General features: G+C 42.5%; 1 protein-coding gene across 7 annotated transcripts in view; it reads left to right on the top strand.

Annotated features, from left to right (window-relative positions):
- Nucleotides 1–27,443, top strand: part of GRM3 (glutamate metabotropic receptor 3) — a 118,084-nt gene that overhangs the window by 49,458 nt on the left and 41,183 nt on the right. For 5 of the 7 annotated variants that reach the window (XM_076358690.1, XM_076358340.1, XM_076358600.1 and 2 more), the window contains one exon: nucleotides 15,021–15,624. In XM_076358690.1, coding sequence (XP_076214805.1) covers nucleotides 15,127–15,624 — 498 coding nt within the window. In that variant the 5' untranslated portion in view covers nucleotides 15,021–15,126. Of the gene's footprint in view, nucleotides 1–8,780; nucleotides 8,914–15,020; nucleotides 15,625–27,443 lie in introns of all 7 variants that reach the window. The other 2 variants (XM_076358514.1, XM_076358428.1) reach the window with 1 other exon arrangement.

Genomic DNA, 27,443 nt, shown 5'->3' with positions numbered 1-27,443 from the left:
TCTAACACCTGTTACTTCTGCATGAGATACCTTCACACTGCAGATGAAGGTGTCTGTTCTGTGACCCACTAGGATGTACTGAAAACACGCAGCCTGTGATAAAGCAAATGTAAGCTTTATATATTGGAGAGAGGCCATAGGATTTACCATTTTACATATTGTCACCTGCTTTCACAGGACTCCCCCGTTTTGCAGGTATGTCTTTCATTCCTGTGTGTAATAGGAAAAGGCAGAGGATTTGGGCCACGCTGACATTGCTTTCCTGAGAAAAAGTGTGCCAGCACCCTCCATAGCCAGGCAGCTGGGCCTGAGCCCTGAAGGGAGGGTATTTCACTGCTTGTTGCCAAACTGAGTGTGATAGTCCTAAAAGTGCATAAGGTCATTTAATTTAAAACTCTGTGAACTGCAGTTCTTTTCCCCTGCAAACCGTCATGTAGCTTAAAGGTCCAGGATTTTGTCAAAGCTACCATTCTGCCCTAGAAAATGAATTTCAAAATTTCCCCTCAGAATTCCTTCACATTTCCATGCTTGTTCTCTTTCCATAATTCCCCTCTGCCAAGGCGCTGTCAGTGAGACCCCCAGATTTTGTCCCCAGGCTCAGCAGTGGCCTGACCTGCTGCTGAGCTACTGCTGGAGCAGAGCCATTTCCAGGGCTGCCGTTTGCTTCCTGATTTTTCTCCTTGCTTGAAGACACCTCTGCAGTTCATCACCTGTGATGTTGGGTCCTTTTCCTCTCAGAGCCATGGGGCTGGCACGGGGGGTAACACCACAGCCCGAGCCTTCCCCCACCCATTCACTCCCCACACATCTGCACGATGGGAAGAACAGATGATCTGCAGAGATTACTCTTCTCCATCATCTTCCTGCCCCGTGAAACAAGCTGTAGATCTAGAAGAATATGCCCTTGAGGGGAATGCAGCCTGGATCACAAGCTGGCATGTACGATTCCTAACCTACTTTCTTTGCATGCACCTGGTCTTGTGGTTTCTCAGCTCACATTTTTCAATTGCTGTTCAACAGGAGAATTTGGGGCAATTATCACAGAATAACATTCATTGCGTGCCTGCTGCCGCGTGGACGGTTCTGCTGGTGTTCCTGCGGTCGGTAGAAATGTTGGCAGACGTGGAGCTTCTCCCCAGTCAAAGCTGGAAAGTGCAAGCAAAGCAATGAAATCCTCACCTCTGGTTCAGTTTTGTTAACAAATACAAGTAGTGACTCTTGGCCAGTTCCTGAATTCTTAAAGGGATTATTATTTGTTCATGCTGGCCTCAGTGAAATTTAGGATACAAGTATTAATCTTAAATTGCGATGAGAATTGTAATAACAAGAAAGCTTGTTTTTACAAGGCACACAGGCCACACAGAAAGAATATTCAGCCCTGGCCCTCCCAAAATAAATCAGATCTAACTCCTCCTGGAGTGAGAGAGGAGTACATCCCTAATGTGGACTGTACCTTCCAAGAAATAATAAACCTCTATACAAACAGCCATGCAAAACAGTTTTAACTCTTCTTTGACCAAAACTCTTTGTCTGCCTCCAGTAAGGGATGAAAGGAGCATAGTTAAGACCTAGATTCATCCTGCTTAGCTTTAGGTCTTTGAGGCAGTGAAGTTAGCATTATTTTCACCCTAAGCTCCTGCTTTCCACAGTGGAGGCAACACCTGTAGAGAGTATTTCATCTCACCCAGGACAGGAATTGCTATTTGGAGGTTCCTATCTCCATCCATCCATTGTAAAGGAAACCATACAAGGAACCTCACTTTAGATGTCTAAAATCAGATATGAACATTTGTTTTTAGTGGACAACTTTGGAAGTTGTCTTCTCTCTCCTAATTTTCATCCAGGCATATTAGCTTTCCAGAATTAGGTGACATCAGACAAAGATGGAAGGAGCAGGATCAAAGAAGGATGTGTGTTTTTACCATGAAAAAAAGGTGGTTTTCCTAGCTAAGCTCCAGAATCCCATTTCAAAGCTCTGAATGTCATTTGGTGGAGTCTAACAATTTCATTGGTTCAAAGGGAAAATGTACAAGATAAATCTATTGCTGGTTAATAAATTCACTAGAAATCACATCTAGCATGGGAAACGCCTGAGTTGTAAGTTGTTGGAGATTGGTAGCATGTTCACGGGAAGTAGCACAATGCACTTGTTCAATTTTTGCTCACTTTCATAGGCACCAACCTTAACCACTACCAGAGAAGGATATAGGGAAGGTGGACTGCTGGCGTCAGGCAGTGCAGCTGTTCACAATCCCTTTACAAATTAAGGTCCAGATTGTCTCTGCTAATGCGTTCATGTCTTCCCAGTAAAGTCAATTGAGAGACACCAGTTTCCACAAACAGTGAAGAAAGTCTTAATTCAGTAAAGTCTCACAGCCCTGTGCTTTGTAAACAGTGGCTATGATGTATAGAGAGCTTAAATTGTTGTCCCACATCTTGCAGCAGTCCATAAGGATAGAGCAAACCAGGAGTGCAGCCTATGCCCAGAGTAAACTCACAGCCTGCCTTTCCGAGGCAGGGAATCCCTTGGGAAGAAATGTGGACTTCACCCTACTAGCCCAGGGTGGATTTCTCCCCCATGAACTTTTCCAGTGACCCTGAGCCTATGCAGACATTTAGCACCCACACAGCAGCAAGACTTGAGCATCTGCTGAGCAGCTCTACAGCATCTTGGCAGGAGAACCCCCAGCCTTCATCTGTTCTGAGCATGCAACCTACTGCCTACGCACGTGCTCCGTCCCTCTGTAGCAGAGGAGACAGTGAATGGTCATCACCAACGCCCTGCCTGTGTCCACCATGAAAATAGATTATCAACAGAACAGCTTTCAGGTCTTGCCAGCCAGCAATGAATGGTTCACATCTGCATGCCTGCCTTCTTGTCATTCTAGTTTTCAGCCTAGATTAGGGAGCCACCTCACTGATTTCCTCTTAGAAGCAAGTTTACTCTATTCACCCCCAGATTACATCTTCTCATACCAATAAAAGGATCCAAAACATATATAACTTCCACTTTCCCAAGAATAAATCCACTCCCGGGATGCTCAGCTGCAAACAGAGCCTTTTTTTCTGTCTATAACTGCCCACTCTTCCAGCTTGTTTCAGGTCCTAGTAGGTTTGGCATTCTTGTACACAAGTTGTCTGACTGGAGTTCAGGAAAGTATTTCCCAAGGACTTTTTATGAAGATGGAGCTCAAACAGGAGCCAAAATATCTCCCTCCAAATAATTTTTACCAATTGTATCCTTCATCCAAAGAGTAAAGAACAAATAGGGATACTTTGATTTTGTCTTATATAAGATGTGGCCATACGTAAGAACAGAGGAAAAAGTTTGCACAGGTTTAGAAAGAAGTAAGTGAAGGACTGAATTACCAGCTACCTCCTAAATTCACTAGGAATTCTTCAGATTTTATGTGTTGGCCCTTCCTCTGCTCTATCATGTCTGAGATTTGGCACCACGGAGCAACTCCTCGCAAGGAGAAGTGTCACAGACATGCGGTGTGCTTTGTCCTACAACTCAGCCAGGCCCTTCATCTGCCTCCAGGCATGCTGATGCAGAACACTAGTACTGTTCAAGAGACTCTAAACAGGGTCTGTGTCTTTCCTTGCCTTCATTAGCAAGGAATTCCCCCCTCACGCTATCAGACCATGAAGTATTCTGGCAGAGGTGTTGAGGACCAGGCTGGTCAGTCTGTGCATTCTGTTCTGTGGCTGATCAGATGGCTGAAATGCCATTTACTGTCAGCACAGAGAAAGATAAAGACAAAGCCAGAGTTGGAGAAAGCTGTTTCCTGTGCCACGCTGAGCAGAAGGTGCCAGACCACAGGTGGCAAGGTCCCCAGGGTGTCCTGGAGCAATCAGCGACTGGAGCCAGGGTGGGCCATCAAACCATGGCTTTACGCAGAATGCTGTCGCATGTCTTCTTTCATAATTTGTGCTAAGTGCCTTTCTAAAATTTGAGTTAAGCAGCTGTTGCCATAGCGATGGCCATTTAGAGTGAGAGAAGGCAGCAAGTGTGTTGGGGATGTGAGATTCTGACTCGTCACATAAAAATGTATATATGCATGTATATACAGTGCTGTGGAGCTGCATGAGAGGAGCCAAGCAAACAGCTTGCACCAGATCTGAAGGATGGACAGGTGATATGGAAAAAGCAGCAACTTGCTGCAGGTCAGAGGTGTTTGTTCCAGGATGCACCTTCACCTACAAATAGCTGGGTCCAAAATACAAATGAGCCTGAGTGGTGACTGACTTATGTTTGGTTTCATACCAGTAGAAGTCACTCTCTCAGTCAAGATGAGGCATGTTTGTTACTGCCTTTGTAGGATACACCTTTGCAGAAATAGGAAAAATTGGCTTTCACGGGTTTATTTTTATTAGAAAAAAAACCTTACTGCTAGCTCTTTAGCAGGAAATGCTTTTCAGCAATCTACTCCCAGTGTTTATACTCGCTTATTTGCCAGGGCACAGGCTGCCAAAAAGTCAATAAATACTGCAGGTATTGTATTACCTCATTTTAGGTCCTCTTCTAAGATTTTTCTGCACTCCTAGCACTAGGATTTCTGGTGGTCACAGCAAGACAGAGTCAGAACTCCTGAGTTTTATTCCTTGCTTTATGCCACCTCTCTGTGGGGTGAGAAAACAGTATAAGCTTAAATACCTACAGTTAGGGCAAGATCCTGCCCACATACCTGAGCTTATTTCCCTGGGGACTTTGGCAGAGTTTAGTCTTCCTCTGACTAAATTTGGCTAAGAAGTGGAGTTAGGTGTCACCTCGATCAGCAAATGCAGGCAGTGCCTGAAGTTAAGTGCTTTGGGAATTCTCAGCCTGAGAATGAGTTTTAGGTCCCTGTAACATTAACGGATGCAGAAAGGCAGGCAGTTTGCATCACTGATTGGGACCTGAATTCTGTCAAAGTCCCAGATTAGACTGATTGTGAATGGCCTTTTTAAAGTCCATAAATTCATAGCAGGGAATCCAAGTTTGAAAAATGTAGCCATAAACTTACTGTGGCATACCTTGTCTGTTCGTGAGCCCAGACAGGGTCATGGATCAGAATTAAACATTACTGGGTTCCTGTAAGAATACACAATTTAAGGTTTGAAAATAATTTTGGGCCCAAAAGAGAGAAATAAATGTGAGTGTTTTCGAAGTACAGCTCTGTATTGTTCCTTGTTTCTCAGCAAATAGAAACCGCCAGCTCCTGTTCCCTATCGGTGACATTACCTGCTTCTAAGGGCAAGCCAAGTGAATGACAGGTCTGAGAGATTGAGAATATTGTTTCCATCAAGCTTCCAGTGGTACTTTCTAGCAGAAGCAAGGCAGTCTCACACCTTTCTTTGCTGACTGGAAAAGAAAAACACAAAGAAGATCTCTAAGTCAGCAAAACCCATAGGTTTCAGTAGTTTACTGATTTACAACAGCTGCAAATCAAGTTCAGCAGAATTTTTAGAACAGTCCAGTTCCTGTAGATAGCTGAGGGCAGCTTTTGTTTCCAGTAAACTTCTGTGACATTTGTGATTAAAACTATAAAGGCAGTAAGCACAATTCACAATCAATTATGTTTTATTAATGGTTTTTTAATACACGCCACAGCCCAGTAATCATGAAGCTGTTCAACAACGTTGTTCTAAAATCAGCTAATAGCAGGATGTAATTTGCAGCTGTCTCTGCTCACTTACAAAACACTTGCTCCGTTAATTGTGATTTCACACTCCGCTGAATGTTGTAGCCTGGAGGTAACATTCATGTGATGGAAGAGTTACCAGTCTGGGCTCTGGTGGGGGGGAAAGGATCATTTTGTGAGAGGCTACTGTTGTTAAATTTTTAATCCTTTGATGTTAAAAATAACCAACCAGCAACTCAGCAGCAAAAAGCTACAATCCACTGCTAAACAATTCTTTCCTTTCTTCATAAACCTGAACAGCCTTTGTCCATTTTGATCCCTTTCTATTGCTTCGTGTTGTTATCAAGAACACAATAAAACATATGACCAGTAGGTGAGACCCTGTTTGTGTAATCGAGCACTTACCTTGATCTCATATTGTAGATGCTAGGTGAACTAGTCTGCCTAAAGCAAGTGCCTGAGTTCTCATTAGAAAGATTTTTGTGCCTTTGGAGGTCTCCAGAGACACCTTGTGTCTTTCTTAAATTAGAATAGGCGGGAGATTCTCCTGGGGGAGGTCAAAGGTGCCTAAAATGTTGCTATATGTTAAATATGCAAGTTAGGCAGATTGAATCTCATCAGTAAATGGTCAGTGGTGATGAGACAAGAGTTCAGCACTGAACAGCCATGCACAAGGCAACAGCTCCTGCTCTGAAGTGCTTCCAATGCATATGTCAGAGGGAGAAATATTGCATCGTTTGACAAATGAGAAGAACTATCTTAACTTGGAAAATTCCCAGCTGAGTGTTTGGTACTGCTGTGGCAAGTTGGGAGATAGAGCTCAGACCAGACAGGGATGGAAGCACCAACCTGGGAAGGCTTTTATTTGACTTGTGACTAAGTTATGGGGGGACAAGAAGGAGCCATGGAGGGGGCTTTGGCCACCTCTGGCCATCGCCTTTGCTATTCCAGGAAAGTTTCGCCCACCTGACCAGGGATGTGGAGGGCACCAGGCCAGGTTTGAATGCCACTACTTAGGGGTCCAGGCCAGGATTAGGTCTAATTAGAGCAGACTAGATTGCAGCAGAAGTCATCCCATGTACAGATGGAGAAGACAAAGGGTGCACGCTTTGCTGCTTTGCAAGGCCTGTATGAGTTTAAGGCTGGCTGTGCTGGCAGCCAGATTGAATCTCAACAGAAGCAATACTGAGAAAGGACTCTCTGCCCTCCACATATGTAGAGGTTCAGCCATATTTTGGCCCTGTTGCCGCAATGTGAGGGAAATGTCTTGGCAGAGGAGCAATGAGAGTGAAATCTGGCAACCCGCATCGATGCTGTTCAGAGGGAGCCAAGAATGCACAGGCAGAGCACCTCAGCTGGAGCATGGGCAGAAGCTCACAGAGACATCTGGGCCCAAGAAAACCCCTGCAGATGTTGCAGAGAGCTGAAAAGTGATTACGAGCACAAGACAGAAATGAGGTCCGCAAGGGCAGAAAAAAATAGATGTTTAAAAATCAAGTAAGAGTGAAAGACTGAATATTTGTCCAAAGACTAAATGGACAGATAGTCCTTGGAGGGCTATACTTAGGTTGGTGTTAACTTTACTTAGTTAAGCTTCACTTGCATTAAGCACAGGTGTTAAAGCTCCTCTTAGCTAAAAGTTGCATCCCAGGACATGATGCTGAATATGCCACAGTTCATTTTATGCAGGAAAACTCTACATTTATGCCACCACTTCTCTCACCCAGCCTTTGACATTTCTGACCTTAGCATGGCAATGGCATCCCTGCACCACCTAGCAGGAATAATTGCTGTGACATCCACAGGTCACAGAAGCCAGCTGCTCCTTTGTCCCCAAAGTCTTTACACTCCCACTTTTCCTATTCCATGTCTTTCTGGGACCACACAGGGAGACTGAGACTAAAGTCGACTAACATGCAATCAATAAGCAGACAGCACTTCTCTGTTCATTGCTGCCTCTGCTGGTGTGCTTTCAGCTGTTGCCAATGCCTGGAAGAAATAAGCAGATGGATAAAAAGCAGTAGGATTCAGCTCAATCCAAAAAAGACAGACGGGAAGATGGTGGGACTTTCAAAGGTCTAACCCTGCATTACATCAAGATCATTACACCACAAATTGTCCAGATGGTGCAAAGCCTCAGGCTCATGGCTGGACTTCTCAATACACTCGAATATATTTATTGTAAAAGTACAGAAGAAACTCTAACAAGTTAGGAGACTGCATGGCCTGACCCAGATCTCTAGCTCTGGTGGTCTGCTCATTGCAGCTCCCTCTCCTGAGACCAAACTCACTATAGAAGGATTCAGCCAGTGCCAAATGCACTCTTTTAATTTAACAAGTAGCAAAGACCCATATTTCCACACCACATTAATGTCTGGTAATCTCCAGAGTCTCCTTGTTCCTCACCAGGCTAAATGAATAGGTCTTGTTCTAATCTATAGAGTCTTTTAATATCTAGAAACTTCAGAAGTACCACATCAGAGACATCTGTTTTCCTTTGTGATTAATATTTTAAATTGTCTTTTTGAAACAGGATGAATATACGATAGATCTCTGAGGAAAAGGCTGGGCATCTGTTGTATGTTGACATTGTAGAAAACATAAAGCACCACTTGTTGATGTGAACACAGTACAAACAGTAATTCAGTATTCTGATTTTTTTTCTTATTCTAAAGTAACAGAACATAAGTTTGTATTTTAAGAGGAATGGTCTACACTGACTTATGATCTCTTGCTTTATATGTCATTCTTTATATTGAAATTGCTCCTAAATTTTTAGGGCTTTTTGAACTCTTCTACAATATGCTAGGCATGGGATGAACTTGTATGACTTGTACTCTCATGGTGCTGGCAGTTGTAATTGTATTAATTAATGTTTTTCATGTATGGATTTCCAAGTTGAAATGAAAGGCACAAAATCACCTAGCTGTAAAGCTATTTTTGTAATTTTTCCCAAGGAAAGAAAAAAAAAAATCTGAGATATAACAGCCAGCAACTGAAATTTAAAACACTTCGATTCATTTTCAGCAAGTTTATGTCAGCACCTGATTAACATTTCATGAAGGAAATGTCTTCATTTCCATGGAAGAAATTTACTTGTTTTCTCTACCTCACCATGCAACTTTTTCCTCTTTTTTTTTTTACTTACTGATTTAGGCTATCAGATTTCAGCCAGACAGAATCAGGATGTGAGCAATTTGTGTACCTGGCACATATCTGTCACCGTAAGGCTTGGGTTCCTTTACAAATATTTCTCTTCCAGAGGTGACGGCATCTTTAATTATAATTGGTAAGGAGACTCAAGCTTGTCCATCACTTTTTTCTCACAAAATAAGACATCTTATCTTCCAATGCAGTTCTCATCAGGCATTAAGGTCGAGTTCTGGCAGAGCACATATAAATGTGCCAAATGTGTTGGATGAGCAATGTTGCTGTGCAAGTTATCCATGATCTCTGAGAGAAAGAAATCATGGTATTTAACTTGTTGTGTCAGTCTTGAAAGATGTGCTAGAATTTTGAGCCAAAATTGGAATTGTTTTAGAAATGTGCTTCCCTAGGATAAGATTTGTAGGGCACAGCAAGGGCTTGGGGAAAGATATCTCTCTGATGGGGTGTCCTTGGAGACAGATATATTGATGGAACTATTAACCTCAATGTTGTAATGTACCACAAGAGCACAGGCGTGGGGAACCTCCTTTGTGACCTTCCACTGAGCACAGGCCTCCTCCAAAGAAAGTTTACTAAGGGTGGTAGGTGATACCAAGTTGACATATGGCTCCACAATATCACATTATAGTCCTGAATAATGCAGTAAAAATCCATGACTGCCAAGAGGGAGCCACCCACAATAAAGCTAAACATAATCTCCTCCAGCACCCACATCAGCTCTTGTTGCACCCTTTCTCAGGAAGCTGGGTAAACAGATGAGCCCTGCAAAATACTGCAAAAGGAAACAAGTATGGGGGAATTTAGGATATAGCACATGGTAGGGATGAGGGCTCCAGGTGAGGGGCAAACCCTCCAGAGTTTTAGCCCAGTCATGAAGATTGTCCCATTTGCTAGTTAATGACATTGAAAAATATCTAGATGATCTGAGGTGCCTCAGCTCTCAATAAAGTTTCCCATTCCATCCTTATAAGTGGAAAATTGGAAAGTCTATGGCTGTTGGATAGACTGCCAATGCCAACCATTGGTGCTGATATGGTGGAAGGTATCAGCAAAATTGTCATTGATGTATGAACAATCATACTTGACTGACAAGTCATCTAGCTAAATGAAAGATTCAACTGCACTTCTTTTTGGAGTTTGACACCTAGGAAAATAGACTGAAGACACGTAGCCTAGTAAGAATTCACCCCTGAACCGATAGCACAGGTGGAGTTACTCTGTGAGCTGAAAACAGAAAGCCTGCAGAAGACCAGAGCTGTCATGTGAATATAGCCCTCGAAGAAAGCCATGAAAGACAGATTTAGTTTTGAGGATGATATCAGTGGGATACTGAACGTGGAAAACCCAGACCTCCTCTTTCTCATTCTAATTGCTTTCACAGAAACAAGAATGTGCACATCCTTAGTAAATAAGCGAACTTGCACCAAGAAATACTGGATTTGTGCAATCAACTTTTTGCAGGCACAGAAATACTCCACCAAAACTGATTATTCAGACGAAGAGGCAAGGTTGTTTTCAACAAAAGCAGCACAGCTGCCACTTAACACAAGTAAGCGAGTTGCTTTTACTGAGGGAAGTGCTGACAGTGTCCCCCAAGAGCAGAGGTAGCTCTCCCCTGTGGACCTTTGCTGGTGGAAAAAGAAGGAGCTCTGGAGTGCCGAGTCAAGGTGTTTCACAAGCCAAGTGCTGCTGGCTAAAGTTCACATAGGGAAGTGCTGGCAGAAGCCTTCTGATCCAGACATGGAAACCTTTCTCCTTCTGCCTGTTTCTGTTTCTTTTTCATGTCAATATTTGGATTGCTTCTACACCTAGGCCCTACATCTATTTCCACTAGGGATCCACAGCCTATAGGGCTGGAGTGTATATATTTTTAATATTAACAGAACACTTAGAACAATATAACCCTGCCTGTAGCTGGAGTTAAAACATTAAATACAAATGAAAAATGAAAGAATTACAGCTTAATCAACAGGTACTTCTTTTTGAAATGTCTCAGAAACGTGCTTTTAGTAAAAGAGGGTACTGCAAAGCCAAATTGGCATGGTCAATGTAGTGAAATCACTTTTGGTAGGAAATGGCAAATCTCAACTCTGGGGTGCTACCTTCATCATGGTTAAGGGGAGGAATATGGGCTCTATTAGCCTGGAATAGGTACAAAATGTTTATATATATAGTCATGAGTTATGCAAGCTGCAGAGAAAGCATGTGGGAGGTGCATGCCAGAGAGAACAGGAGAGAAAATGAGTTGCTAGCCCATCTTTGCGAGCTGCTTTAAAATAACCTCCTTTCTTCACATCAAGCTGTCTGATCAGTGTCACCATAGTGACGCTGCTCACCGGCCACCCAAATCTGCCTCGCAGCTTCCTTCAGGAGTCCCACCACCGAGAAGCAGTTGCTCCTGGAAGCATCCCTCCCTCACAGCCCCGAGGGGAAACCTCTCCTGACAAATCAGCCTTCACATCAATGCCTCTGCTCACTGACCTGTGCACAGCACCCTTGTTCCTTGGCAGGACACTGCAATGCCACTACACGGGCAGCAGTGCACAGGCTGCCGAGTGCAGAAGGAGAGAAGCACATTTGATACCCGAAGCTGTGATCTTGGTAACTGTCTCCCATTTATAAACAAAGAATTTGAACACTTAAGATAGGATGATCACGTTTTCCTGGAAAGCAGGACTCTGCATGTGTGGTGTCTCCCTACAGTTCCAAAGCCTCTGTGAAAAGCTCAGAGCTTCACAAGAATTGCAAGTAGGGAGGCTAAGGCTATTGGTGTGGGTGGGTGTCCCCCACCTGTGGGCACTCCTTACCAAGCAGTGTGTCCCCAGATAGAGCAGGATCATGGGGCTCAGTCATCTGTGTTCTCCAACCCAGCTGGGGTTCCCACCATATCCTCCCTTCATATCCCTGGACACCTTCAGACCAGTGCTCTCAACACAAAGCAGCAAGGAAGAAACAGAGAAATGGTCATGTCTATTCCCAGTCTTCGCCTTCTCCGATCGCTCCTTGACTTCTGCTGGGACTGATCCTCTGCCGTGCCATGACTGATTTTGGTTTCCCTCAGCACGGCCACTGTAACAAGCTTAAGTGATAAAATATAGAAATCCTTTGCATTCTTTGCAGGGAAAATCAGTTCTCTCTATAGCATCATTCATTTTACATATACACTTTTTATGTGCAATGTTGAAATAATTTTTGGTACCTTTCTAGCCTTTATTGCTGACATATCAGAGACACATAGATCCCTGAGACACAGATGTGATGCAAGGTGGAGGGTGATGCCGTTTGCAGAAACCAGCACCTACGAAGGAGTCAGGGGGATGAGAACGGCCTCTTTGCTCTTCAGGGTAAATCCACTGTAGCTCTAGGCATGTCCCGCGTAGGTTTTAGAAAACCTTATAGAGGACGCCATTTACAAGCCTTTTCTTCAGCAAAAAGTTAGTTGTTCTTGGTAATGTTGAAGGGCTTTTGAAAACAGACTGCTTTTAATATGACCTTATAAAAGACTCACATAAAAGTCAGAAGGAGCAATGGGAAACAAGGGAGGTTTATCATTAAGGTATCAGAGGAGCACTGGAAAAGATCAAAGTTTGATTCTTGGCTGTGCTGATGACCTTAGGTAAATCATTCAGGAGCAGGCTCGGAAGAGAGACCAGCTTGCTTAGGAAGTTTTTCAGAGTCAGTGCCTCAGTGGGAAGCAGAGGGTGCAGGGCACAGTTGAAAGCATGTTCTTCAATTCCTAAAGGGAAGCAGAGACCTTCTCAAAGTTTGATAGTGATTGTGAGTGCCAAGCAAATCAAAATCTGAACTTAGAGTGTTCTGAGAATCTCGTTTCATCTTTCTGTGCCTCTTTTTCCTCAAGTGTAAAACAGGGGATATAAATATTTTACCAGTGTTGTAAGGATAAATGTATGAATATTTGCTGAGATACAAGCAACAGAAGTAAATAGGATGGATATTGCATTAAAAAAAATTCTCAAGTCCTGTTTTCATCCAAACAGTGGATTAGTGATGAGAACAACGCAAGTTGATTCAACTGAATTATTAACCACACAACCATTTGTGTGACAAATGCCACCTTTTTGTCTGATAATTATTTCCAATGGGATAGTATAACCATTTTATATGCCCTGTATACACTTGAATAATATTTGGTAAATTATAATACTAAGTCTGACACAGAAAGTACTGCTGAATGCAGTTACTTCATTACTCCTCCTAACATTACCAGAAAATGCATTTTCTGGACCTGGTTAATAAACCACAGGTGATCGGCAAACTAGCTTACTTGTAGATCACTGAGGGATGATGAAGCTTGTTTTCCATTGACACATCACTTATTTCTGAATGGAAAATTCTGCTGAGACAGCCTGTGGCTCAGACTACACACGTTACTAGGATAGCAGAGACAGACCTTTAACAGTGCCTCTGACACATTACTGATTTATGAGAGAACAATGTTGGACTAAATATGAACAAAAAGCTATCCTTTCACACAATTTGGTACAGCAACATTGAAATTGTACCAGGATAAACAACTGCCTTGCAATAAGCATGCTCATCCATCACTGAGTGTTAAATCTTAATTGTTGCTTTTTTCAATTTTTTTGTGTTAAGTGTTTCTAAATTATAAATAACCCTGCAACTCTAATAATAACATATACTCTGTTAAGGAAAATGTAAGTACAGAAATAAATTATTAAAGTGATCTATTTAAATATTACTACACTTGATTTATCTGAGGATTTGGAGATCAAGGCAGTCACTGTCATATTTGAAGAGATTGACAAGGAGTCTATGGACAAATCATGTATCTATGTTGCATAAATAGACTTTGTGTATGCGTATTTAGTTACAAAATTGTTACAACATGATCTTCACTCTAAGGCTTGATTTTTCTCCTTTTAAGGTCATTGGCAAACTGTCTTGACCTTAGTGAGAGTAAAATCATATCCTAAGTACATACATCACTGTTCTGTTCTCCCTTTGATCTGAGCACTGAACTGTGATTAACATTAAAGAGAGCAAGTCCAGCCATAAGCATTTTCATGCCCTAAGCAAGAACCAAGTACGAGACTCTTCCTTGTCATGTCTCTTCTTTTTCTCTTTCATATCTCTTTTATTTATTTATTTTTACCTTAATTTGCTTGCAAGAGAATCTTTTGTGCCTTAAGGAGGGATAGTTTTGTGATTAAGGCATTTGATGGAGAGCCAGGTTCAATTTCCAGGCCTTCCACCTAATAATTACCCTTGGTGGGTCACTTAGTAAAGTGTCTTGCAGAACTGCAGTGCTAATAACTAAATGAACCACGGACCATCCTCTGTTGGTGATGCCAACCAGCATGAAATGGCCAAAACACTGTGATCACATCGAAACTGTTTATTGGGAATGGTCTCTGGCCTCTGCTTGTTCATGAATCATGCCCAGGCACTGTTTAGAAGAGCACTAGTTGACCTGAGTCAAAACCGTTCCAGGGACCATGTTAACAGTTAAATGATATGACCTAGACTTGATGGCTTTTCTGTTACAGACACAGCCTTCAGTTTCCACCTGGTAAAACAGGGCTTCTCCTGTGTTTCAAACATTTGTCACAGCCCAAAAATAGAGGTAAAGTCCCAAGAGGTTTCCCCCATCCTCTCATTGCTTGCACCAGGTGAGCAGGCCAGTAAAGGAAGGAAGGGCAGGTGGAATTCAGCAAGAGACTTTGGATCTGAAGGCCAAAGTCGGCAAAAATTAACAGCAAGGAAATAACACTGTGACAGTGCTACAGCTGAAGGAATAGTAAATAGAGTGCAATCAACAAAAAAAAAGGAAAAATTTATTAAGGTAAGGCTGGAGGCAGCTGGAGACACAGTGAATGAGAATACATAAGACTCCAAGTCCAGAAGAGAGAGAGGATGGAATAAGAGAGGATGGCATGAGAAAAATGTCAGAAGTGGTTTCTGTCCTTGCAAAACGTAAACCATTGTTGCGCGGTGGCCAACGTCAGATATATTGCCCCGTACATCTGTAGTCTTTGTGCATAGCTGTCATAGTAGATGTTTAGTCTGTAGTCAGTTATGAAGCAAATGGAATAAGGTGCTCTATGAGAACACATGACAAATGTATTTCTTAGTTTCTATGCTATCCAGGAATCCCTTAACACTGCTTTTGAATGTTTTATTGATAAAAGTTTTGTAACAGCTCACATCTCCTTTTGCCTTTTCTAATTCCTTCCATCTCTTCTTTAGAGGTCCAGTGGAGAGACTTGTTGGCTTGTTCTTCGCTGGCTTGTGGGACAGCGCTTCAAATTTGGCAATGGATCAGAAGGACTGAAGAGCACTTTTGCTCCCACCAATGTTTCTTAGAGCTGCTAAAACAGGACCAATGAAGATGTTCACCAGACTCCAAGTCCTTGCGCTAGCTTTATTTTCCAAAGGAGTTTTCCTTTCTCTAAGTGACCACAGCTTTGTAAGGAAGGAAATTAAGATAGAAGGAGACCTGGTTTTAGGTGGCTTATTCCCAATCAACGAAAAAGGCACTGGGATAGAAGAATGTGGGAGAATCAATGAAGACCGAGGCATCCAGCGCTTGGAGGCCATGTTGTTTGCCATTGATGAAATCAACAGAGACAACTACTTGCTGCCAGGAATTAAGCTTGGAGTTCACATCTTGGACACATGTTCCAGGGATACATATGCCTTAGAACAGTCTTTGGAGTTCGTCAGGGCATCTTTGACTAAAGTGGATGAAACAGAGTATATGTGCCCTGATGGCTCATATGCCATTCAAGAGAATTTACCATTACTCATTGCAGGAGTCATAGGTGGTTCCTATAGCAGCGTCTCCATACAGGTAAGTCACAGGAGCCCCATCAGGTGAGAATCATTCGTCTGTAATTCCTGTGAGAGAACCACTGCTTATATAAGTTTGTCAATAAAGCAAGTCTTAGCTTAATCACTTTACCCTAGGAGTCAATCTAGCATATAATTTTTACTGAATTTATATTAGTCTGATTCACTCTTTAAAACACTTTCTGTAGTTTAAACCTCTGGCAGCTGTCCTCTTCCTCTAGTTATGGCGTATCCTGGCGGCATCCAAAGTTTCCTAAAGTCTTAGTATTTATTTTGAACTTTGCATTTCATGAGACTTTTACAACTCTAAGTCCAGATCTCTGCTTTCACATCAATAATAAATTATACCACCTATATTTCTGAATATATGTATGCCTGCCATGCTGCGTGTACATAACATTTGTCATTTAAACAATGGAGATTTAAAATGAAAGAAGAAATCCTTATCTTACTTCTAGGCTGAAATAAAATAAAAATGGCATACTAGCCAGAAACTTAAATTACACCTGACCAAATAATTGCAAGTTTTTAGTGTCTAATTAAGCACACCAAAGCCAATGAAAATTATTCTGCTGATCTCAGTGAGCAAGGTCTCAAATATCCCATGCAGGCAGTACAGTTTCTGAATGGATTCTAAATTTGCTGTCTTTCCTTTTGTTTCCATATATAGTTCATACTACGACAGTTTTTGCCAGGAAATGTTGCCTGGCAGAGTGCAGTGTAAGCACTGTCAAAAGTCCAGCACAGAAGACAGATGCCCTCAGCATATCTTGCTCCCTCCTTCTGGCACATTGTAACTGCAGCTTTTGGTTGTGCAATATTGGTCCCAAATAGGGTCTCAGTAGGGTGTTGGAGAGTATTTAATGGCTTGCAAAGGTGTAAAGTTGCAGGTGGGTTAAATGTTCCAACTGTGGTTTTATTGCATGCTTGGTTTCAGTTGCAAGGGACTAAACATAATGTTGATTCCATTTTTAATAAGTTCATGATAAAACTTTAAGTCCTTGGCATTTTTTTCCATTAAATGAGCCCAAAGAACATATATGCCCTCTTTTTTAGCAGAAATTCTGTATTTCTGCTCTCCAGACCAGGTACTCCTATGGCAGCGCAGCTTCAGATGTTCTAAAGTTCCCCACCACTGCCAGTGTGCACTACCCACAAACAAAAATGCCCCCTAGCTTCAATGAAACTGCCAAATCTACATATATCTCATTATTTTGGGTTAATTTAAATAAGCCAGTCCACATTACTCATAACCACAAGTGAGCAGTGTCTTAAGCTTAGATTCAGGTAGGCTAAGACCCTGCATCTAATATTTCCTAATGGTCAGCTGTAGGTTTTCAAAGGCACCAAGCCTTGACAGTGCTGGACTACTATGAGCAATATGATTTTCCAGACTGAGTACAGGCCCTAATTACTGCATCAGTGTCAAAGGATGTCGTGGTTTAACCCCAGCCGGCAACTAAGCACCACGCAGCCGCTCGCTCACTTCCCCCCAGTGGGATGGGGGAGAGAATCGGAAGGGTAAAAGTGAGAAAACTCATGGGTTGAGATAAAGGCAGTTTAATAGGTAAAGCAAAAGCCACACACGCAAGCAAAGCAAAACAAGGAATTCATTCACTACTTCCCATGGGCAGGCAGGTGTTCAGCCATCCCCAGGAAAGCAGGGCTCCATCACGCGTAACGGTTACTTGGGAAGACAAACGCCATCACTCCAAACGTCCCCCCCTTCCTTCTTCTTCCCCCAGCTTTATATGCTGAGCATGACGTCACATGGTATGGAATATCCCTTTGGCCAGTTTGGGTCAGCTGTCCTGGCTGTGCCCCCTCCCAGCTTCTTGTGCACCTCCAGCCTTCTCAGTCAGTAGAGCATGGGAAGCTGAAAAGTCCTTGACTAGTGTAAACACTACCTAGCAACAACTAAAACATCGGTGTGTTATCCACATTGTTCTCACCCTAAATCCAAAACACAGCACTGTACCAGCTACTAGGAAGGAAATTAACTCTATCCCTGCCGAAACCAGGACAAAGGAGAAAAATGTTCTTCTGTACTACAGACTATCTCAGCAGTGACAGAAAGCTCATGGAGCTTCATTTACCTGTTTCATAAACAGGCCAAGGGTTCATCCAATGCTCATTTCAGTCAGAATTACATTGAGGAACTGGCTCCTGCTATAGTCAAGGCATTAAATCCCATCAGCTTGGGAGCACGGCCAGTTTCCATCAGACATGCATGAGCACAGAAGCAGCATTTCAACAAATTCCTTTTTGTGTTCCAGTGTGTGGCTTGTCTGTGTATTCATAGTAGGGAATACGTGGGCAAATGGTTATCCATACCACAGGAGAACAGTTTCTGCAGAGCAGAACCTCAGCCATCTCTCATACTAGGAGTGGTTTTGTCCCACTGTGGACCAGCTAGCGCAGCAGGGATGTATCCTTCACTAGTTACGTGGGTCTGATCACTTGGAGCACAAAGAATAAATAAGTTCCAGGGCTGGAAAAGAGACATCTGAAGAGGAGAAATGATAGCTACAAAGCCTTGGGCAACACAAACTGTGTGTTAAGAGAATCATTATTCATTGTCTCTTCCAGTCAGACAAAGGGTACATCAAGTGAAAGCAGCAAATGGCAGATTGTTGTGGATGCTAAAAACTAAATGAGTTCAAGAAGTGACTAGAAAAAAATCAGGAAATTCTGTATAGATACCACCTCTGTCTCAGCAATTCCCAGAGCTGCAAGTATCTCAAGGCTGGTAAAATATTTTGAAACATCATATGCTTGCCCTATCCCACTGGTGGCAGTGGTCTTGCTGTACCTTTGGTCTAGTCGTTTCTGGCCAGTCTGTTTCTCAGTCCACCCTGAATTCAAGTGTGTCCAAAGGACATGAAGTAGCCTAAAAGGCACATCCATAAAAGTAGTTACAGCTGAGGAAATGGTACAGATATTTTCTTCCCTCCCAGAAACCCTGAGGCAGGCACACCACGCTCCTAAAAGAGACCTGGGGCCTCTTGCACATCTGTCAATCTGTCCCTTTGAAGCCAGTCTCTGGTGATCACTGATGTAAGACTAAACCCATATCTGAGGCAGCAGATTGTATGCAGTACACACTGAATATACGTAATATATACCAGTGCTTCAAATTCCAAAAGCTTGGGTATGGAGCAGCTGTCACATGGAAATACATAGTCCTGATAAGAAACTTTCTCATTCAGTACATGTGAAAAATGGCAATATATCTGTATGCATATCTGTATGTTGCCCAATTTTCAAAACTTATGAGGGATGATGAAACAATAGTCATATCTAATATTACTCTATACTCCATACAGCTTCCCTATAGTTGCCAATAGTTATTCAAACATAAACTCTTTCCTACACAGTTCTTCGTAAAAATAAAGAAATAGATTCACAAATCATTCAATGAGTCATTGAGCATTTTCCAGCTAGAAAATTCAGTTGATTACTTTCCCTTGACACAGATTGGGTTGGCCTTCCTTCAGTCTCTCTTTTCTAGCTTTCCTCTAGATGTCAAACTACCTAGAAAAGGTGTAATTAAGCCATTCACTCCTTCTGCTCATCTTGTTAAGGTAGCCAGTCATGACTCCTGTTTCAAAAGAAAAACCCTGTCAAGAATGATAGACATTGCAGACTCAAGACTGAAGATGTAAGGACTTCAAAGCATTAAAGCTGTGCATTTTGGTGCCATGCCAGAAGAAGAGACTACCAAATTTCAGAGACAGTCACCTGTACAGAGTAGCTCCAGTAGCAACTGGAGTCACGCCACCGCTGAATGTCAAACCGCTTCAGCAGGCACATGTGCAAGGCTGAGCATCCTCATTCCCCGTGCTTTCAAGCAGCACTCAGGGTGCTGGGTACTTCCAGATGTAGCCCTGTCAAGCCTTTCTCTTTTGTCTGAGAGCTGTAAACATTATAAAGTCCACAGTGCAGTTTCTTAGCCGTAAAATAAAACATGCTGAGCTCTTCAGACAAGAAATTATTTCTGCCTTTTTTTTTTTTCCCTCCTGTGAATTTGCCATTGCATTTCAATACCTTTTCCTCTCCTCCTTTCACCCTCCCTCTCCAGATTTTTGTCTGGACAGCTGTCTGCCAAATCATTTCATGATGCTCCTGCTGTCAGATTTCTGCTTCTTTCATTATCCTTCCACCAAGGAAAAAAGAATTTGCTGGTAAATCAGCAACGAACACCTTCCCCACTGAGTCAGTATGCGCGATAGGCACTTTTTGCAGAGACTAAAAACAAGAGAATGCAGAATGCTTAATTATTTTCTGGTCACACTAGGCTGTTATCGTTAATGATGATCTGGATAATTAGGTTTTAGATGTTGTGTTTAAACTAGCAGTGAGCCCAATCTGCACAGCATTTGATCCCTCAAAACCCAAGCCAGGATTCTCAGTCAATGGAAGAGCTCATGTAACAAAGGTGTTTTCATGAAATAAAATTCTGACCTGAGCTGAATCTAGGATCAGAAGGTAAATTCTCCGAAGTTTGGAGGACTTTATTTTGGATTTATGGCTTTTTATTTGAGCCAGATTATCCACTCTCTCCTAGTTTACAACAGAAATTTCAAACACATTCTCATTGGAGATATTCAATGACATTGTAAAAAGGATAAGAAAAAAGCATTATTCATTTGCACAGAGGAGCACCTGCATAGCTAACCGAAATGCTGTGTTTAAAGTACTCAGGTTGGCTCTGTCAGGAATATGCATGTGTAAGCAGGGATACAATTATTCAAGTGCTGGATTTGTTCTTCTCTGTTTCTGAAAACTGGACCCATCTTCTGAAAGTGAAGATTTGGGTCCATTCCCTGCAGCCAATTCTCTTAGCAACATTAAGATATTCCCTTAGGTGGGCTGGGCTTTGCATTTCCATATCCACTATATTCATGTTGATATAGGGCTTTAGTCCTGTGTACAGTTTCCTTTATGCTACCAACCCACAAGACCTCCAGATCACAGTCATGAAAGTTATTCCCAAGTTAGAGCCTTATGCAGAAAAAATGGCAGAATAGAAACCAGTACCCAGCTGTCTTCTCTTGAATTCCTTGCTGTGTCTCAAGTAAACTGTAGCAAAACTGCTAGAGAAGGTTTAAAGGTGCATTACTGCTATCACAGAAGCTGAGGTCTCTCTCCTATGAGTGACCATCTGGCATGAAATGCAGAATATGTGCTCATTTACTGGCAATCTTTTCCTGGCTGTCATTTCTCCTTAGCCACACAAGTCTGCCAAGGGCTCATGGAACCTGAAAGCTAATCACCCCCTTTTCCTTCCTCCAAGGATAAAACATCTTCCAACCAATGAGTCTTAACAATAGCTTGTGACTTCCATAACCACTGAAAATAGTGTGAAATCCTTAGAAGAACTACAAGCAAAAAAAAAAACCCGTAACATCTGGGGCTTCGTCCAACTGTGCATGGACCCAATGGGGATACGGGCAGAAGAAACATGCAGGGGGCTGCAGGGGTTCACCAGGGACCACAGACCGCATATGCCATTTGTGCTGTGTTTGTAGAGGAGCTTTGCATTCAGCTGTGCAGTGACAGCCTCTGGTGATTTGGTGCTTGTAAAACTAAACCAGATCCTTACTAAAAGATCTGTTCTGTCAGATCGGCCACGTACCATTAGCGTTTAAGCTATACATGCACTCGCTGACTTCCTGGTGCCTCCTTTAAACCCTTTCCTCTTTTATTTTTGTTCTTTCCCTCCCTCTGTTACCTTTCAGCCAGATCCTTGCTGTTTGTTCCTCACTTTGTTTCTATCCCACATTCAGAAACTGAACAGCCACTAGGTTGAGATTTTCAAAGTGCCCAAACAGCACTGGACATGTCTTTCATAGAGATTTCAAGGAAATGTGAGTACCTCCCTCTGTCTGGCTTCTTTGAAAATCCCAAGGTAACTGATTCCTTTGCAGTTTTTTTGGTTTGGGATTTTTTTTTTTTTCTTCAGTGTGAGTATTTTCTCCTTTTGCCAAAGGGAAATGATACAATTTTACAGGGATGGGTAAGTAACCCATGAGATCACAGGTAAAAAGGAAGGAGCCCTACCATGTTATAAGTGGGAAAGGATGTAACTACAAGAGAAAGTAAGTGGCCAAAAATAGGAAATAGTTAGGGACATCTTGACATCGCCCACACTCATTCTGTCCCTTCTGACTAGGATTTATGCATCAGTTAATGAGTCTCAAATAAGCATATTTATCAGTGATGGCTCTTTCAACTCCTGAAGCCATTTCATGCTTTTAGAATCCAGTTTTAGTCCCTTTTCTCATCATGTGTAAATGTGACATGAGTCACTCTCAGTCAGGTTTACCAAGTCTCAGAGAAGAGTTTCACTCTTCTTGCAAAGCAAGGTCTTCTGCACAGATCTCTTCTCAGTGTACCAGCTTGGTGCTTAGCTTACTTCACTTCAACAGTTAATGTTGTATGGAGGCAGAGTGCATATGTGACAGCTGACTGTGCTATCCCCTGCAGGAAAAAAGACAAAAAGATTTCCAAGCAGTTCTTCTCTCTGAGTACAACATTTCTCTGCGTGTCCTTCTTGGTTTATTTTTTATTACACAGGACACGCATACAAAAAGAAATTCCTGGGTCCTCCACAGAAATCCTAGATGTTATTCTGACAGTATTCCCTATTTCTGATGTTCATTTCGCAGATGCAATTATTTCACTGTTCAAACACTGATTCTCTGGATGTGACAGCTATTGAGTCGGCTGCAAATATTTAGCTATATTTTTCCAGCTTCATTGCCAAAATTTTCAGAAGAGCAAGGCTGAAAACACTGTTGTCTTCTCTCCTCCCCCTGCTAACAAAAAGCACCAGACTTTTTTATTTGATAATGAATTGTTTTTTCCTGAGTTACCTTTTGGAAGGAATTTTGTTAAGGAACAACACTCACTAACTAGTAAACAGCCCTCTTAATACCAAAGAGAGAGAAGGCTGATGGGAACCACTGCTTCAGTCCTGCAATGTGTCAGAAGATTACGCAGGAGTACAAGCCAGGCTGGGACTCCTAAATAACTTCACTGCTTCTGGCTTAGTTCCTTGCAACTGACCTTTAATGATTAAAAGGACTGGGATGTCAGCATTGCCGATGCACTCCTGGGGTCAGAGCTTGAAGCCCAGCTGAATCTAAATGGGTATTTTCTGTTGCAGGTGGTGACATAGCCCCCATAGAGATACTGTCTTCCATAGTGTGTATTATAATATCTCAGGCATAACACCCACAGTTTTAAAACGGGCTATGAAAGGAGGACATTCCAAGCTGATAGAGGTATTTCAAGTCTGGAACCAGTAAGGAACTTAAGCTCCTAATTTCCCTTTGAAAACAAATCAGAGTTTGGAGTGAAGTTTCTTCTTGCATTTGAGCTGAGCAGCTGCATTTCCATCACTGAGATCTCCCCTCCTCCCAAATACTCCCAATCCATGTGAGTATGTCAGAAGTGCCCAGACTGAATCACACTGGGTCACACTGTCCCCAAGGTGAGAGCCATCCCTCTGAGCCTACTGAATCCCAAAAGGACAGGGAAAGTTATGATGGAGTCTCTTTCTTCAGTATTGTTCATATTCATTGCCAACAATGCAATCTGGCAGCACTGTAGGCTCACAGCATGCTGGGCAGTATCTACAGACACATAGCCAGTAGAGAGATGTAAATTATTATTTCTATTTATTCTATCTATTTCTATTCATTCTACTCCCATTGGACCACATATGGAATACTATGTCCAGCTTTGGGTCCCCCAATAAAAGAAAGGTTTAATAAATACAGAGATGTTTGTGGAGAGGAGAGTCTGGAGAACATACCCGACAAGAAGAGATGGAGGGAACTGGCTGTGTTTAGCCTGGAGAAGAGAAGGTTTGGTGGGAACCTAATATCAGCTTTTCACTATGTACGGGTAGGTTCTCAAGAAGACAAAGCAAGTGTCTTTACTGAGATGCATGACAAGAGGATGGAAGAAAATTGTTATAAATTGAAAGGTGGGAGGTTCTAGCTTGACATAAAATGTACAAGCCAGGAGCTGGGAGCATGGGGAGGGTGTACAGGCCAGTGTAGGTGGTTGACTAGAGACAGGTACCTCATTTATTCTTTACATTAGGTTTATGTCCACCACTTATCACACACCCACAGTCCAGCCCATTCAGAACCAATGCTTCTTTCCTGCCTTTCTAAAATGACATTTTCTGCCAAAATTTGGTTAAAATATTTTTAGATTTAAGAAAAAAGAAAAAGTAAAATAAGCAATTAAAAAAATAATTAATTGGAGCAAATGCTTTAGCTGCAGTTTGACCTGCAGCTGCCCAAATAATAACAAAAAGCCCACACTGTAGATTACCATCATTTAGGAACTAGATACAGCATACACTGGCAGCAGCACTCATTTCTTCAAAGTAAAAGTTCAGCTCCTGTGCTACAGCAATGATCTAGACGTTAGAAAATCCCTGGGACATGGTTTTGCCGTGGTCTCACTGTGGGAATCTGGACAAGCAACTTATCCTCATGAATAGAAAGACTTTTTCAAGTGACCAAAGGCAGCAACTGAATTTTTGTTACGACAGATTGCAGTTCAGAGAGAGAGGGATTTCTCCAGTTTCTCAATAGAGACAAACCTCCTCTACCTCAATCCCACTCTGCTCAGCAGCCTAATTTACTGTCTGTTCAAAACAGCCACAGGAGCTCTTGCCTGTCTCAAAGGAGCTCTGTGAAATTAGATTCATTAAGCGGTGTTAAGTGCCATGAGATTCTCGCATGGTAAAATTTTAGAAGGGCAAAGAGCACTGTCATCTAACAAGGGGCCTCCTCTGTCCAACAAATGTGTGACATGCACTTGTGTATTATGTTGAAGAAACCTTATCTGTTCTAACACTTTTGAGATTTTTCTTTTTTCCAGAGTGTTTCCTGTGCTCCCCAACCCTGTACACATTCAAACAACCCATGTAACAGCCTCTGGGCTGTTAAGGAGAAGGGAAATTTTAACCAAAACCTTTGGAATAAAGCCTGCTGCCAGCAAAAAAAGTCCTATGGAGGATAGGCAAAATGCTTGATGGGATTCAATAAATCCATATATGGGTTTCTGAGACATATAGGTGTTACCTGCCTGACCCCATCTATCATCCGGACTCTTGAATGGCCAGAAATATAAAATCATAGAATCATAGAATAGTTTGGGTCGGAAGGGACCTCTAAAGGTCATCTAGTCCAACCCCCTTGCAATAAGCAGGGACAACTTCAATTAGATCAGGATGCTCAGAGCCCTGTCCAACCTGACCTTGAATGTTTCCAGGGATGGGGCATCCACCACCTCTCTGGGCAACCTGGGCCAGTGTTTCACCACCCTCATCGTAAAAAATTTCTTCCTTATATCTATATACTCAGAAACCAGATTCACATGTTTGATAGCTGCACCTAATTCACAGCTCCTTGCAGGTGGTTATTATGAAGCTATTTTCGGTGTTATAAACTAGATTGGCAATTTCCCACAAGTATTTGTACTGTCCCTGATGCACAGAGAAGTAGAAGTGATAGATGTGGCTCCAACATCATGAGAGGGACATCAGTCTCCTCTGTCACTGCCCTGGCCACTCGATTTGCAGGATTTGCTGGTGCAGTGTGTCCCTACAGAGGGACATGGCTCACACTGGACTTTCTGCCATGCTCACATTGGGCAGCTCCTTATGAATCACTCACCGTCCTAGCAGCTGGGTGAGAGCCAGGTTTGCTTGGGAAGTGGACACTTTAGCACAGGACAGTGGCTACACTAATAAACGCAGCAGCGTGAGGGCAGATAAAGGTTTCCCATCATGCTGGAAGCTGACTATATCGACATGCTTTGTTCACAGCAAGCTGTGCAAAGCGATTGTTTTAGGTTGCAGATACAGAACATCCAGCCTCATTTTCAAAGGTGCTAAGCATCTGCAAAACCCACTGGCTTTGACAGCAAAAAATCCAGGCTACTACTGCTACTTAAGTGCCAACATATGGATTTCAGGCTCTAATTGAATGCACCATGGCTTGATTAAATTGTTGCCTGGAGCTTTGCCAAAATAGATTATTTCACTCAGCAAAAGCTGGATCTATATTGCAACTGGGACTGTTTAGCCTGGAGAAAAGGAGGCTGAGGGGATACCTCATCGCTCTCTACAACTACCTGAAAGGAGGTTGTAGCGAGGTGGGTGTTGGTCTTTTCTCCCAAGTAACTAGTGATAGGACGAGAGGAAATGGCCTCAAGTTGCGCCAGGGGAGGTTTAGATTGGATGTAAGGAAAAATTTCTTTACTGGAAGAGTGGTTAAACATTGGAACAGGCTGCCCAGGGAAGTGGTGGAGTCCCCATCCCTGGAAGTATTTAAAAGACGTGTAGATGAGGCGCTTAGGGACATGGTTTAGTGGGCATGGTGGTGTTGGGTTGACGGTTGGACTCGATGATCTTAGAGGTCTTTTCCAACCTCAATGATTCTATGATTCTATGATTCTATGATTCTGAAGCTGTAGCACACATCCCAAGGCAGCACGGAGCTACAGTGTAGGTATGCCTCAGGTGGTTCAATCTCAGTGCACATAACTGGTTCACAGTGCACTGTACTCTACTACACTGAGACACTGCAGAATAGACACAGCCTTAGATATCAGCTCCTCTCCAGAACCTGTTACCTGTGCCCTTATCTTGTTGCTCGTTTAATCAGGATCTGATTTTCAGAATCAGATGTTCAGACCAGCATGGAAATGGCTGGAAAAAGGGACCGTTCTGAAACAGGCTGCATGAGCTAAGTGCCTGAGACCTGAGCTCTTTTGAAAAATTTGTCCCTAAAATCAAAATGTTACAATATTCCAGAAAATCCTCAACTTCAGAATTTCCAGAAGAGTGTCCTGATCTGGATTAATAACAGATACAACTTCACTGAGCTCCATGATCAGCTGCAGCTCTCAGGGACGATTGGGTCACTATCCTTTATGATTAATCAGACTTTCTTTTTTTTTTTTTTTTTTTTTGGTCTATGAAAAACCTACCATCTGGACAGTATTGCAGTGAAGAGCATTACAGCAAACAGCATTGCCACAGGAAAGCTTTCTTCTCCCCACAGCACAGGAAGCAGAACTGCAGGCAGTTTGCAGGGACCCTAGAAGCATAGTGATCTCCAAGGCTCAGGGCCCCCTTGTAAAATGGGGGTGTAGTTCTGTTTCCCTGCATATGGATACTTTTGCTGCTTAAACTAAAAGAAGAAAAAAAAAAACCACAATAGAAAAGCTGTTATATTTGTTAGAAGTACCTTTCTGTGAGCTGAGGGCTTGACTACACACTGAATAGCGCTGCTTTAGCTAGAAAATTGACTTCTTTTTTAGCCATTTTGGGGGGAAAATGCAGAACGATATGTGTGCATATCCTTGTTATGGTTTAGCTCAAATAAAATAATTCCTGCTAGAATAACCTGAGACAAGAATAGCAATTCCATCCCACACGGTTCTGCAAGAAATGTTGCAGAATAGCTACACTGAGGACATTCTTACTACCAAATCAAAGTAAGAGGATCTTTCTGAGTGAGGACATGTGAACCAAACCATGTGGATATGTGGGCATGTAATCAAAAGTTACAAAGCCACAAGGCTCGACAATGCTCAGAGCATCCATTGCACCTCAGTAACAAAAGAAGCCCCTCAGCCCACCCTGTTGCTTTAAAGCTGTTCATTTAAATCACCACAATGGAAATTAAATCCCACATTCCCAGTATAAGGCAGTTTAATGCATGTTACCACCTAGCAGGGTGGTTAAGGATGCATCAGCTGTTTCCTGAGGGACAGTAACTTGTT

This window comes from Aptenodytes patagonicus, chromosome 1 (genome assembly GCF_965638725.1).
Source record: "Aptenodytes patagonicus chromosome 1, bAptPat1.pri.cur, whole genome shotgun sequence".
In the NCBI taxonomy this organism is placed as follows: Eukaryota; Metazoa; Chordata; class Aves; order Sphenisciformes; family Spheniscidae; genus Aptenodytes; species Aptenodytes patagonicus.
Note: the sequence above shows the minus strand (reverse complement) of the source record. Positions and strands in the feature narration are given on the sequence as shown.